This window comes from Lontra canadensis, unplaced genomic scaffold, assembly GCF_010015895.1.
Source record: "Lontra canadensis isolate GAN:19392208 unplaced genomic scaffold, GSC_riverotter_1.0 scaffold327, whole genome shotgun sequence".
NCBI lineage: Eukaryota > Metazoa > Chordata > Mammalia > Carnivora > Mustelidae > Lontra > Lontra canadensis.
Genome location: NW_022631321.1, coordinates 1,375 through 14,528, shown reverse-complemented (window position 1 = coordinate 14,528; position 13,154 = coordinate 1,375). Strand labels below are relative to the sequence as shown.

The window sequence follows — 13,154 nt, the reverse complement described above, 5'->3', positions numbered from 1 at the left end:
TGCCTTCTTTCACTTAGCAGGATGTTTCAAGGTTCATTCGAATTGTAGCATATATCACTACTTTATTCCTTTTTCTGGCCAAATAATGCTCTGTTGTTTAGACATACCACATTTGTTCATCCATTTGTCTACTGATGGGCATTCAGGATGTTTCCACCTTTTAGCCATTATGAATGATGCAGCAGTGAACATTCCTGTGCAAGTTTTGTGTGGACGTTTGTTCTCATTTTTCTTGAGTATATACCTAGGAGTGAAATTAAGGCCATACCCGTTCCTCTTTCTCCTAAAATGCCCAGCACCGTGCTTCACACAATGTGAGGCCTCCATGGATATTTCTCTAGTGAGTGAAAAGAATACACTTCTCCACAAGATTTTAATGCTGAAGGGTCCATCTAAGTTCCCCCCAGAACCTCTGACCACGGTCCTAGCTTCCTGAGAATTAACCAAAATCAACCTCCATCTTCTTTCTTTTCTTTTTTTTTTTTTTTAAAGATTTTATCTATTCATTTGACAGAGATCACAAGTAGGCAGAGAGGCAGGCAGAGAGAGGGGGAAGCAGGCTCCCCATTGAGCGGAGAGCCCAATGCGGGGCTTGATCCCAGGACCCTGGGATCATGACCTGAGCTGAAGGCAAAGGCTTTAACCCACTGAGCCACCCAGGCGCCCCTCCATCTTCTTTCTTACTCACTCTTGGCCTTGTGTCTTTCTCCTGCACTTTAGGAACCAATGAACCAGCCATCATTGAGATATTATCAAGCAGGACATCTGATGAGAGGCAACAAATCAAGCAGAAGTACAAGGCAACGTATGGCAAGGTGATTCCAAGGGTCCTTGCAAGCAGGCACACACAGCCTTGGCCTAGACGGTCTCTGCTTGCTCTACACTCCCAAGGCAGCAGAGAATATCTTTAAAGCTTTACCGAGTTAGCTCAAGAGAAAACAAGGTGAAACTACTCTTTACAATTTTAACTGATTACAGAAAAACTGAAATTGTGTTGTTAACTTAATAGCCTACAGAATCAGTATTCCTAAACCCTTTCTGAAAATCGACTTCCTTATTCTATAATCCCTCTGTCATTTTCCCACTCATTTGGACCATTTCTACTTATTACCATACAGATAGGCCAGGGACTTGGGACCTGGTTTTCACAGGTGGGTCTTCATACAAGAATTCTTCATCTATTCACTGATCTTCAAGAATGATTCATTCTTCATAAGTGATTATGACAGAAAACTAGAAAAAAAAAAAGCAAACAAAACACAAACCTCCATTTCATTAAACATGAACACGTGTTTTCTTTTTTCATGTTTCTTTTCTTCCTTCTTTTTGTTGTTGCTGATGTGTTACATATAGAAATCTTTAAGTATGCATTAGGATTTCTGTTTTCTTTATTAATGTGGGATGGACACAATTTAACCTTTTCCTAATGTCATTAGAATTATTAGCATACAAAATGAATATTGATCATTATGCTATATTTGAATCCATATTTATAAAACCTTTACAGTTTCAATCCCTCTATGTATAAATAGGTAGAGAAATGGGTTTTCTTACTTACTTGACACTGGGCAGGCAACAATCTCTTTAGACCCTGGTGTCCTCACACACAGAATGAAAATGGTAATTTACCTTTCTTCCCAGGTTGCTGAGAGAATCAGCCAGCCTAATAACAGCACCTGTCAGTAAAAGGAAGCTATTCTAGGTTTGACTGTTTCCATTTTACAGAGAGGAAACTTGCAGCTCCTCTGCATACATGACTCATACAAAATCACATGTTTAGTAAGGAAAATAGCCGACAGTCCAATCCCACTCTTTTGAGTCCGGGGCCAGCGTCCACTCCTAAAGAACCCATTGCCATGAGAGGAGCTGTTTCTTTCCGCACTATGTGGCCCAGATGGCTGTGCTTTTACAGTTTCTCCGCAACTCTCCTCTCGGTCGGGCTTGTCAATGTCATTCCTTGAAAACATTGACCAAAGTAAGTGAATTACTTACTTACTTACTTTGGTAATTACTTACCAAAGTAAGTTCAGCTGCATGGAACGGAGTTGAATGACATTGAACTTTCATCCTCGTCGGCGTGCCTAACCATAGCAGCCTCTCGTGTGCCCCGTCTACCTCCCACCCTGCCCTCATGGAAAGTCAGTTCAGGCTTCTTAAGCCTGAGGGTAAAGCAGAGTAAATAAGCTCGAGGTGAGGACTTAGGGGCTTTGCTAAAGGTCAGTTGGGCGTTTCCAGCTTCAAACTTTGCAACACCAACACGTGCCCATCATTTACTTATGCACCAGTTCACGGCTGCTTCAGACAGCTGGGACTGCCAAGGAGGTGGTCTGGAATCACAACATCTGAAGCTCAAAGACCCTGGCAAGGGACCAATCTAGGTCCCCCCGTCAACGGAGTTCCAAAGAGAACACGCACCCTAAGGTGACACAGCTAGTGAGCAGGAAAACCAGGATTAGAGCAAAGATATCCCGAGCCAGCTTCTGTGTCCAAACAGAATGTAAACACACAGGAATTTGTTTTCGTGCTTGTGGCTTGGAAGAGTAGGCAGCTGGGATTTCTCTCCCCTCCAGTTCTATACAATGGCCGTCTGGCCTGAAAGTCATGTCCAGTCTTCGGGTGGGTCCACACTGTGGGGCACTGACCACAGGCCTGCCTTCCCGGGATGCAGCATTAGACGGAGCCTTAAGACAGAGACAGTAATACCAGTAATACAGTAATACCACTGTAATGCCCCCTCATGAGACTGCAGATCCCATAAGACAAAGTTTTCGAGGTTTTTCTCCCAGGCGCAGAGCTCAGAGGTTCATGTGAGAAAGAGCTGATGAGTCCATTCTTCGAAAGTTCCTTGCAGCACGGAATAATAATAACACTCACTCACTGAACATTTAAAGTGTGCCAGGCACTGTGCTTGGGTTTTATACAGATTGTCTCTGCTATTTCTCCCAAAAACCCTAAGGAGGGAGTCTTATTATCCCCCCATGTTCCAGAGCAGGAAACGGACAGTTGGCGAAAATACATTTCCAAAGTCACGCGGCTGCTGTGACCATGTCGTTAGCCATCATGCCGCGTTGCCAAGTGGCCAGACCCACTCTGTGCTGTGATTTGGGTTCCTAAGATGCTAGCTGCTCCAGGGGTTCCCCCACCCCGCTGGTCTGACCCACAGGGCTCCATCTGGATAGGGAGGTCCTGCTTTGAGGTCCTTCACTGACGTTGGGGGCACCGGCGACTCTAGTTAGACTGAATACCAAGTCTTGTCCCTTTCATCATTAACCCATCACGTCAGAGAGACACTGGTAGGAGCAGGCAGTTTACCTATAATAAGAGGCACTTGCCAGAAAATACCCATGATGATGGACACTTGCTGAAAACAGATACCAGTGGGCATTTCACATACTTCGTTTCTTCTCCCTACCTGAGTGCTTCCGCACGTGTCTCCTGTTCAGGTTTAACAAGCTAACCAAAGCGACGACATGTAGTGAGCTCAGGACGGTCCCCGTTATTCCTGCTGTGCGCCTGCAAGGATGGCTACTTTATTGTTGCCCCTTCACTCTCAAACCCATTCCCATTTGGGTGACAAAGGATCTGACCCCCCCTTAGAGATAACAAACCCAGAGTTCAGTCCTTTCTAGTCGAACAAGTGTTTGGGGGCAAGTCCTTCATTTTTTTTAAGGTCAGTAAATGGGAATAATGCCAATCCTTCTCCTGCTGGGGCTGTTCTGAAGATCAGGGAGAAGTCTTTCTGAACCCTAAAATGTCCAGCAAATGTTAGCCTTAAGCAAGGGATCTTCTCTGCCTCTCTGCCAGTCCCGGGACAAAACGGATAGGAAGTCTCTGGCTAGGAAGGTGACTGCCACCAGTGTCCTCCAGAGCAGGTCACTCAAGCCAATAGAGCTCTGTCCCCTCACTCCCCTCCCTAAGTGTCCATGGAAGTTTTCCTATTGACCCTGAGGCCATGCAGAGGGGAGAGCAACACCTGTCCCTCTGCTTTGGGCCACTCCCCAGTCAGGGCTCTTGCTGTCTTCCTACAGGACCTGGAGGAGGTGTTCGAGAGTGAACTGAGTGGCAACTTCGAGAAGACAGCCTTGGCCCTTCTGGACCGCCCCAGCGAGTACGATGCCCGGCAACTGCAAAAGGCCATGAAAGGTCTGGGCACAGATGAGGCGGTGCTCATCGAGGTCCTGTGCACAAGAAGCAATAAGGTTAGTTCCAGCCAAGCCCTCAGCCCCAGCCCCTGAGGGAGCATCCATGTGTCCGTCAGAGACGGTGGCAGCAGCCAGAAGGAAAACGATTCCCTGCATTCCACTCGGGCGCTGAGCCAGCATCCAGACAGAAACGTGTCTGCTTGTCCCATGCAGGAGAGATCTCTCTCCCAATCTTCTGGCTGTCAGTTTTGGTGTTGCTGCCCTTGGCTTGACAGACTAGATCCTTCCAGAACAGCTGTGTCAACGTAGCTTTTGTTTTTCTTAAAGGAGTGCATAGTTATATATGCAGGAGGCAAGATTCTACTTTGCTCTTCCCAGCCTGGGTTTGCAGGTCTTCTGGCACAAATAACACAATGCGTGGTCTACGCGCGCTTGTGCAGCTGCCTTGTCCGCGGTTGTCATCTAGCATAGAGTGTAAGTAGGACTGCCAAGAGGCACGGAGGCAGGTGGTGCAGACAAGGATCCCAGTGACACCGCTCCTGGCTGCCGGCACCTTCCTGGAGGTTTCCCTCTGCTTCTCTCAGCATACCTCGCCCCCGTCCCTTGGGCACACGCTGCTGTTTCAGGAGCTGGAAAGAGCCTTTGTGAAGGTTTTGGTAGAAGCCTTGTTGTTGGTCCCAGAAGCCATTAGGCCCAGGGAACTCATCAAGAGCAGACCGGGTCCACAAATCATTATTCGGAGACCCCTTCCCTCTTCCACAACCACGCGTCATGTAGGGTGGGGAAGTACAGCAAGGAAAATGGCAGAAATTCCAAACATTCGTGAAGCCTCCAGCTAGGAAACAGAAGCAGCGTTTGGAGCAGACCGCAAGGAAAAGCTTCAACAGAGCTCTGATGCTGAAATGCTGTTTTCAAAGCCTTGAGTGCAGACAACCCTGGTTTGGTTCCTTCTGCTCAGCCTGTGCTGTCCAGCAAGTTTCTTGAAGCACAACCATGCTCCAAGCTATAGCCTCAACCCCCTTCCTAAGCATCCCTGGACTTCTCTTCTTTCCACAAGAGAATAAAAACCCTCCATTTCAGGGAGTTTCCATTCAGGACCAGCCCATGGGGAAGGGTCAGCAAAGGAGGATGCTGTCAGTTTGGTCCAGGAGTTACACAGCGTTCCTGACTCAACATCCCCCACCTTCTGGAAACAGCGCAGTCCCAGACAGGAGGCATCCAATATGGGGTCAGTCGGCAGCCTGCCTTGGCAAGGTTCCAGTCATTATTTTTCTCTTATTTGACCACATGTGGTTCCCCCTCAATCTAGTTTCCTTCAAGCCCTGCTCTCAAACAACAAACAAGCTCTTTTTCCCCCCGGATCCAGGAGATGTGACAATAGAGAGAAGAAAAGTCGGGAGAGAGCAGCCCTCAGGTTCAGACCTGTCCCGGCAGTGGGTTGGAAGGAGAACGGGAAGAGCTGCATGGCCACAAGTGGCCAGCCCCCACCAGCCCCTGTGTCCCCCCATGTCCCTGCAAGCTCCTCACCTTCCCCTGCCCCCACCTCCCCCCCACCCCCGGCTGCCTGCTGACTCTCTTAAACAGCTTCCTGGTGAAGCTTTGGGGGGAACGCCTGCTCTCAGACACAGCTGGCTTAAATGTAAACTGAGGCAGCCCCCGAAGGGGCCACTCAGCGCGAGTCATTGAAACACAAAAAGCACATCTTCCCACTCCACACTCTAGAGAGAGGCCTGCCCTCCTGCACACAGCATACCGTGGACTGAACGGAGCCTGTTCGGGTAGAGAGAAACTGGAAACAACCTAAATGTCCAGCCATCGGGAGGTTGGCTGGATGAACGGTGGCTTATTATGGGATGGAACATTTTGTATCCCTGAAAAACCACCCGGTGACTACGCATCAACAGAGCTGGATCTCCAAGGCATCTTACTGAGTGAAAAAATAAGTCAAAGAACAACATATACAGTATGGCACTTTCCTAACGCATTCACGGAACAATGCTATATATTTTCAGTAGCGCATCCATCCCTGTACAAAGGGGAAGACGGATCCTTGGGCAGATACTCACTGAACTCCTGGCACTGATGACCGGAGTGGGGATGGGGACGTGGGATGGGGTGAGGCGGTGGTGGTCAGATGTGAGCTTGGCGCTAGTAGTTTTGCTTTTAACTAAGGAGAGTGCGCGTGTCACTTGTGTGGCTTGGAAAGTTTGCACAAGGGGCTTCTTCACACCTCCAGGGACCCAGGCCAGCCCCAGGCCCCTGAGCCAGGGCGTGGTTCTCTCTGGAGGAAGTTCTAGAGGCATCCTGAGTCCAGAGTCAGGCTCCGGCCCCTTCCCTCTATGTGGTTCCTACTGATCATCCGACTTTGGAGTAATGATTTTTCTTTTACTACTCTTCCTAGGAGATCATCGCCATTAAGGAAGCCTATCAAAGGTGTAAGTGACTTTTTGTTCTGACTTTGGGTAAAGAATGTTCCTTTTGGGGCACCTGTGTGGCTCAGTTGGTGAGGCGTCTGCCTTCAGCCCTGGTCATGATCCCAGAATCCTGGGATGGGAGCCCTGCATCGGGCTCCTGGCTCAGCGGGGAGTCAGCTTCTCCCTCTGCCCTCTGCTGCTCCCCCTGCTTGTGCACTCAGTCGCTCGCTCTCTCTCAGATAAATAAATAAATAAAAACTTAAAAAAAAATAAATTTTACAGAACATTCCTTTTAAAACACCTCTGGGAAAGAAATCATCTGCTTTCTCCCCTCCCTTTTTCTTCTTCGAAAGTATTTGACAGGAGCCTTGAATCAGATGTCAAAGCTGATACCAGTGGAAACCTAAAAAAGATTCTGGTGTCCCTGCTACAGGTAAGATCAGCCCCACTAAGGGGAGCTTCTCTTTTGATCAACTCAACTTATTACTTGAATAATATCTGCAAAACTTCCTTTGTATAGTAATGTAACACAATCATGGGAGCGACAGCTTACATTCACAGGTCTTAATAGCCCCATGCAAGGGCAGGGGATCATGCAAGGCTGGGCTGCTCAGGGTCGTCCTAGAATTCTGCCTGCCACAAAGGGCTTACTTAGCTTAGACTTCCAGGACCTTCCAGGACCAAGTCTCAGGGCTCTTCGTACCAGGAACCTCAAAGAGATGAAAAGTGATACTTTTAAAGGAACACTATTAACTTTCCCATGAAGTCACTCTAGGGGACATTATGAGGGTGCTTTCAGCCTGCTTCAAGGTCCTGGGGTTTGTGAGTGACCCTGGTTCCTACAAGAAGGAAAACCCAAGTGTCATCTCAGAAGTTACTCTGTTAATCAGTTGTGCCCTAAAGATGGCAGCAAAGAGCAACACTGTGGCTCTGCCGGGCTCCCACCTCCTCCACGCCACCCCTCTGAGATGGCCCCCAGCTTTCCAGGACTTTCTCTTTCTGTCTTCTGTGGTCAAGCAGGAGCTCAAGTTAATAACAACGTGTCAATTTCTCTAGGCTGATCGTGATGAAGGAGATGACGTGGACAAAGATCTAGCTGGTCAGGATGCCAAAGATCTGTATGATGTAAGTGGGCCGGCCAGCAGGCCTCAGCTCATTCTTTCTCTTTTTAAAAATTTATTAGCGCTATTTTCCGCAAATGTCTCTTTATGTCATGAAAGTAGGAGTTACTTGAGAAATAAGTATGATCTTTAAAATAGTTCTTCATATACACGGTCTTCGTGAAACCCTAAGAATTGTTCCTACTCCTGCACTCCAGAGTTGACCACATCAGATCCACTTTGGAACAAGGGAGGGCATGAATAATATACATAAATATGTGAAGTCTACTCGCGGTGAAAGCCTCAAGTGCTTCGTCGATCAACTTGACTTCTATTCGGTGTATATTTTATAATTTCCTGCCAGTGAGGCCTGGTCACAGAACAGGATACTCAGTCTTCCTGCAAAAGGCTTTTTTCAGAATGTTTGCTTTTGGCCCGCAAGGCAGGGGAAGGCCGCTGGGGCACTGACGAGCTCGCCTTCACCGAAGTCCTGGCCAAGAGGAGCCACAAGCAATTACGTGCCACCTTTCAAGCCTACCAGATCGTAAGTAAACAAGTCCTAGGGTAACAGGGTTCACACTAAAACTTCTTATCTCTGTAAGAAGATCAGGGATCAGGAACTGCGGGGGGGGGGGGGGGTCTCTGACAACAGTCATGCTTAATCAGAAGTGATTTGGCTTCTCCCCCACCTCAAGGGATATTTGAGAACGTCTGGAAACATTCCGGGGTGTCACTTGGGTGGTGGGGAGGCTGTACTAATAGCATCTAGTAGATTGAGGCCAGCAATGCCACTAAACACCCCCCAGGGCAGCACAGCAAAGAATTATCCAGCCCAAATGCAGTGCCGAGGTTGGGAAACCCCGCTTTCCAACCGAGACCAGGCGAGCAGAGGAGAGCCACATTGAGGAGCAAAGCCCTAGAGTCAGCATCCAGGTTCAAATCCTGGTCCTATCACTGGTAGGTGACCCGACCTCCCTGTACTCATTTGTAAAACAGGGACCACAATCCTTATCATCCTTACTGTACTTACGCCCTTACTTTACTTACAATCCTTATCATCCAGGATTCTTTTTGGGGTTAAATAAGATACGAGTAAAAGGCTCAGAATAGTACGTGGCATGTGGTAGGCACACAAACGTTCTCTCTCATTATTATTCCAATTTACAGCTGAGCTGACAACGTGCCTGCCACTCCCACAACAGATGGCATCTACCTCAGAGACAGGCTCCTGAAAAGATGTGTATAAATGACTTTCATAACAATTATTTTTTTTATCTAATGATAATTTTAAGCCAAGAAGAGGAGTTCGTTATCTCAAGGCATTTAGTGCTGAGTCCTACCCTGAAAATCAATCTTTAATTGCAAGAAGCCTTTTTGTGGAATGTCAGATTTTCTGTCTCCCATTTTATACTTGGAGAGTGCTTTTAACCATTCCAAGCACTTCTGTGCCCCATGTCTCATTTCAGTGTCACAACAATAGTGCAACGTAATGTAGGCTGAGCAGCCATTGTTACCTACAACTGTTGGACAAGGAAAGTCTTGTTACGAGTAAGGCGCCATCTGTAACTTATCAGGACCACACAGCAAGCCAGTAGCAGAGAGTGGACGAGAACTACAAGATTCCCCAGCCCCAGCCTCTACCTCGGCTGGAGCTGGCCGCTCCTCACTCGAAATAGTGTTTCCTGTGTGTTGCCAGCAGATGAAAAGACAATAAAGCTTAGGAATTTTATCATTACTGTATATAAGCCTTGAGGCCCTCTGCTTTCAAATCGTGCCCAGAGTCATGATCAAAGCCAGCTGACCCTGCACTCCCTTGGCCTCTGCTCCTGGAACTATATAGACTCTGAGCTAGAAGACTTCTCCATGACCTACACCTTCTTCCCACATGGCTGGGGCCATGGCTGGAGTTCCGGGGGATGGCTGCCATTGGTGATCACTCTGGAAACACACGTACATGGGAGCGTGCGTATGTGTGTGTGTACTTGAACTACAGGCCACCTGCAAGGATACCCTCCAAGCCAGTTGTTCTCAAAATTAATCCCCAAACAGCAGCATCAGTTTCACTTGAGAACATGTTAAAAATGAGAATTCTCTTATTTAAAAAGAGAGAGAGAAAATTCTCAGCCCCCACCTTTGACCTACTAAATCAGATTCTCTGGAGTTTGGGTCCTACTTCCAGGTGATTCTGGTGCGTTGTTAAAATTTAAAAGGTCTGCTCTAGACTATTAGCCATATGACCTCGGGCAAGTTATTAAGGATTCTGTGCCTCAGTTTCCCCAACTGTAAAACAGGGATGATAATGGTGCCTACCTCATAGGATTAGTAATTAATTAATGAGTTAATAGTAGTAAAGTGCATAGTACCTGGCATGCAGTAGGTGCTCAATAAACACTAGCAACTGTCAGTGCCCAATAAAGTTCAAATGGACAATAAGATAATTTACTGATTTAATGATTCTTTACATGAAACTAGCTCTAACATATTACCTATTCATCATTCCAAAAGCTTTCCCAGAACATCATCCATCTTGATCTTTCTCATTGATTTTCGTGAGTTTCCCCTGATCTTAAGATCCTGGTTCATAATTCTTCCCATGGGTCTCTGGCTAAAATCAGTAAGCTGCTAGCATGAGATCACGGGAGTATGTTATGTGGCATAGGTCATCCTGGCATAGAGGTGAATTTTTATTTTGGCGTGAAAACTTAGGGTTTTACCCTTTCTTTGTCTTCCAACTGTGAGCCTTAACTACTGACACTCTCAGAAAGCCCCGCCATTTAACAGACCTTCCCCCTCTCTGAGACACCACACGAGAACATCACAGTCCCAAAGTTGACCAACCACAAAAGGCCTGTATAGTTAGAAATATATAGTTCAATTTAGATATATTTCTAACTGTATAGTTAGAAAGCTGAAGTAATGGGCCCCTGGGTGGCTCAGTTGGTTGAGGGTCTGCCTTTGGCTCAGGTCATGATCCCAAGTCCTGGGATCAAATCCTACATCATCGGGCTTCCTCCTCAGAGGGGACTCTGCTTCCCCCTCTCCCTCTGCTCCTCCCCCCTGCTTGTGCTCTCTCTCTCTCTCTCTCTCTCTCACGCTCTCTCTCTCATATAAATAAATAAAATCTTAAAAAAAAAGCAGAAGTGTGTTCCCTACACAGGGCTCAGTATAAATTGTAGGTACACATACCCAGACCCAGGCACATTGTGTCCCCACCATGCCTGTCACCTCTTCTCCCCTCACCTCTCTGTGTTCTGAAGCTTGTTCCAGAGCCTCTAGCTCTAATCACTTAGGCCAAAGCCAGAGAGCCTAGGGTTCTTCTGTGGGAATGCTGTCTCTTTGGGTGAATCGGCTTGAAAAGAAATGTCTCCTCTATTCTTCTAACAATCTCCCAACAGGCATACTACCTGGTAACTAGAGGCCTCGGAGGCTTGTCTGGAATCCAACCCAGGCTCTGTGTTTTGTACTAAGATCGGAAAACCTTATCTGTCTAAAGAGCCCCCTAACAATTAAGTGTTCCAGTAACTGCAGTGAAAAGCCTGCCATTTGCAAAAGAGATTCATAATAGCCTGAGCCAGTCCATTGTTTTCCATTTGTGTTCCCTGGAGCCCCTGGGGGTGCCTTGGTAGCTCCCAGGAGGGGGATGTGGGCAGGAGAGAGGGAGACAAGAGGGGGCAAGGTGAGCAGTGCCCCCCTGGAGTTGTGTGACAAAAAGGCTGGAAGAAAGCAGAAACCCGGCAATATTGCCCGGGGCTGGGGTACAGAAGCCCTCTCCCACCTCCCCAGAACAGCTTCTTTCCTGTTTTGATCTGTTGTATGACTGAGAGTCTGCAGAAAATGTAATGCACTATTCTGGCCCAGCGTTAACAATGGAAACAGAAAGCGGTTTAATGTGAGAATTATTTTTTTAGTAAATGCAGACCTGTGTGAGCAAGATGTCCTCTTGAAATGCAATCTCAGTCTGCAGAACGAGAACCCTGTGCGTGGGAAAGTGAAACCAGTCCCTTTCGAAATACCAGCTCCTGCAGCAAACCGAAGAGAGTCTAGGGACAGCTAAGGAAGGGACAGGACTGAAAGCCCCCCAAGCCAGTCCCCACCGTCGAGGTCCATCACCCACACCAGCCCTCTAGATGTCAAACCCTGACAAGGAGATCAAGCACCAGGGCCTCATTAAATCTCAACCCTCCTCCTCTCCCCTACCTCTACTGTGCTTTCTTTGCCAAGAATATTTTATCCACTTGTGTTTTCGGAATAAACCACACACACCCCACCAGTGTGTCCTCAAGGACCCCGATTATTTACGGAACCACAATTGTGTCACACCCTCAAAAAACAATTTCTACGAAAGAAGTTTCAGTATTCTTAATGCTTAACTGCATGTCCCCAGACCCAACCAAGAGCCCTCCTTTCTCTTTATTTGCCTACCCTGAGTTTGGCCCCGGTGGTCCTTGCCTGAAACACCGTCACCATTTACTCTGAACTTTAGCTTCTGTAAATATTTGGAAAGAAACCTAACGTGGAATGGTGTGCAGAGTGATAGGTGGGCCGATGGTGAATACGGGATCATTTGGAATCACCGCCGAGTGAAGGAAAGTGGCATTTTGATGTGGTCAGCCCTCTGGCTCCCAGCCCAGGCAGCCCCATTCTATCAGAAACATCAGACCAAGTTCTTATGATGAACTTCACAGTCCCCACTGCGTATTTCGCCCAGACTGTGGGTGGCTGAGTCCCCAGTTCAGGACACGGGAGATGAGAACAGTACGGGTAAGAGGATTGCCCCCACAGACAGCCTCCTAGGAAATGGGAAGCGAAAAGAATTTTAAGAATTTTAAGAACGACCCTGGAAACTTAACTATTACCAAGATGTAAAGTATAGATTCATTGTTTTCCCACTCCCAATTTCATAGATGAGCATACAGGCCAAGGGAGTGGTCCTCACTGGGGTCAAATCTGACCCCCCAGAGGTCAAAAGTCATCAGCCATGAGAGCCCCTACTCAAATGGGGGCCACCATCCCCAGCCATGTAAGGCACAGGGCTGGATAGGTTCCTTAAAGCCGCATGTCCAAATTGGAAGAGTTCAGTGCTTCTTGTAGAGAAATGACCCCACGAGTACCAAAGCCAAAAGCAAAGCCTGGAATAACAGCTGGCCTTTGGTTTTCTCTCCAGCTCATCAACAAAGACATCGAAGAGGCCATTGAAGAAGAAACGTCAGGAAATCTGCAGAAGGCCTACTTAACTCTCGGTAAAGTAGACCATGGGGAGTCCCTGCCTTAGATTGGGCTGCCAGTCCCAACCAGACTTGGAGTCAGAGGTTGGCATGTTGGAAGATTTTAGGGAGTAGCTTGGAAACCACACTTCGAAGCAGCATTGGGTAAGGGAGAGAGCGAGTGTGATACAACTGCGGTGGGAGATTTGCTGCCCCCCCCCCAAGGAGCCCTGGGGCCCAGAGGCCAGGGGGCCAGATCTTTGCACCCCACATAAGCAACCAGGAGACACTGGG

The 13,154-nt window shown here is 47.7% G+C and overlaps 1 protein-coding gene across 1 annotated transcript in view; it reads left to right on the top strand.

Moving 5' to 3' along the window:
- LOC116862784 (annexin A13) overlaps window positions 1-12,896 on the top strand; it is a gene marked incomplete at its 3' end in the record, with an annotated part of 50,930 nt that extends 38,034 nt beyond the window's left edge. The window contains exons 3-9 of the mRNA XM_032850179.1: window positions 721-815; window positions 4,029-4,199; window positions 6,544-6,577; window positions 6,910-6,989; window positions 7,613-7,681; window positions 8,099-8,200; window positions 12,821-12,896. Coding sequence (XP_032706070.1) covers window positions 721-815; window positions 4,029-4,199; window positions 6,544-6,577; window positions 6,910-6,989; window positions 7,613-7,681; window positions 8,099-8,200; window positions 12,821-12,896 — 627 coding nt within the window. The remainder of the gene's footprint in view (window positions 1-720; window positions 816-4,028; window positions 4,200-6,543; window positions 6,578-6,909; window positions 6,990-7,612; window positions 7,682-8,098; window positions 8,201-12,820) is intronic.
- Window positions 12,897-13,154: the final 258 nt, after the last annotated feature.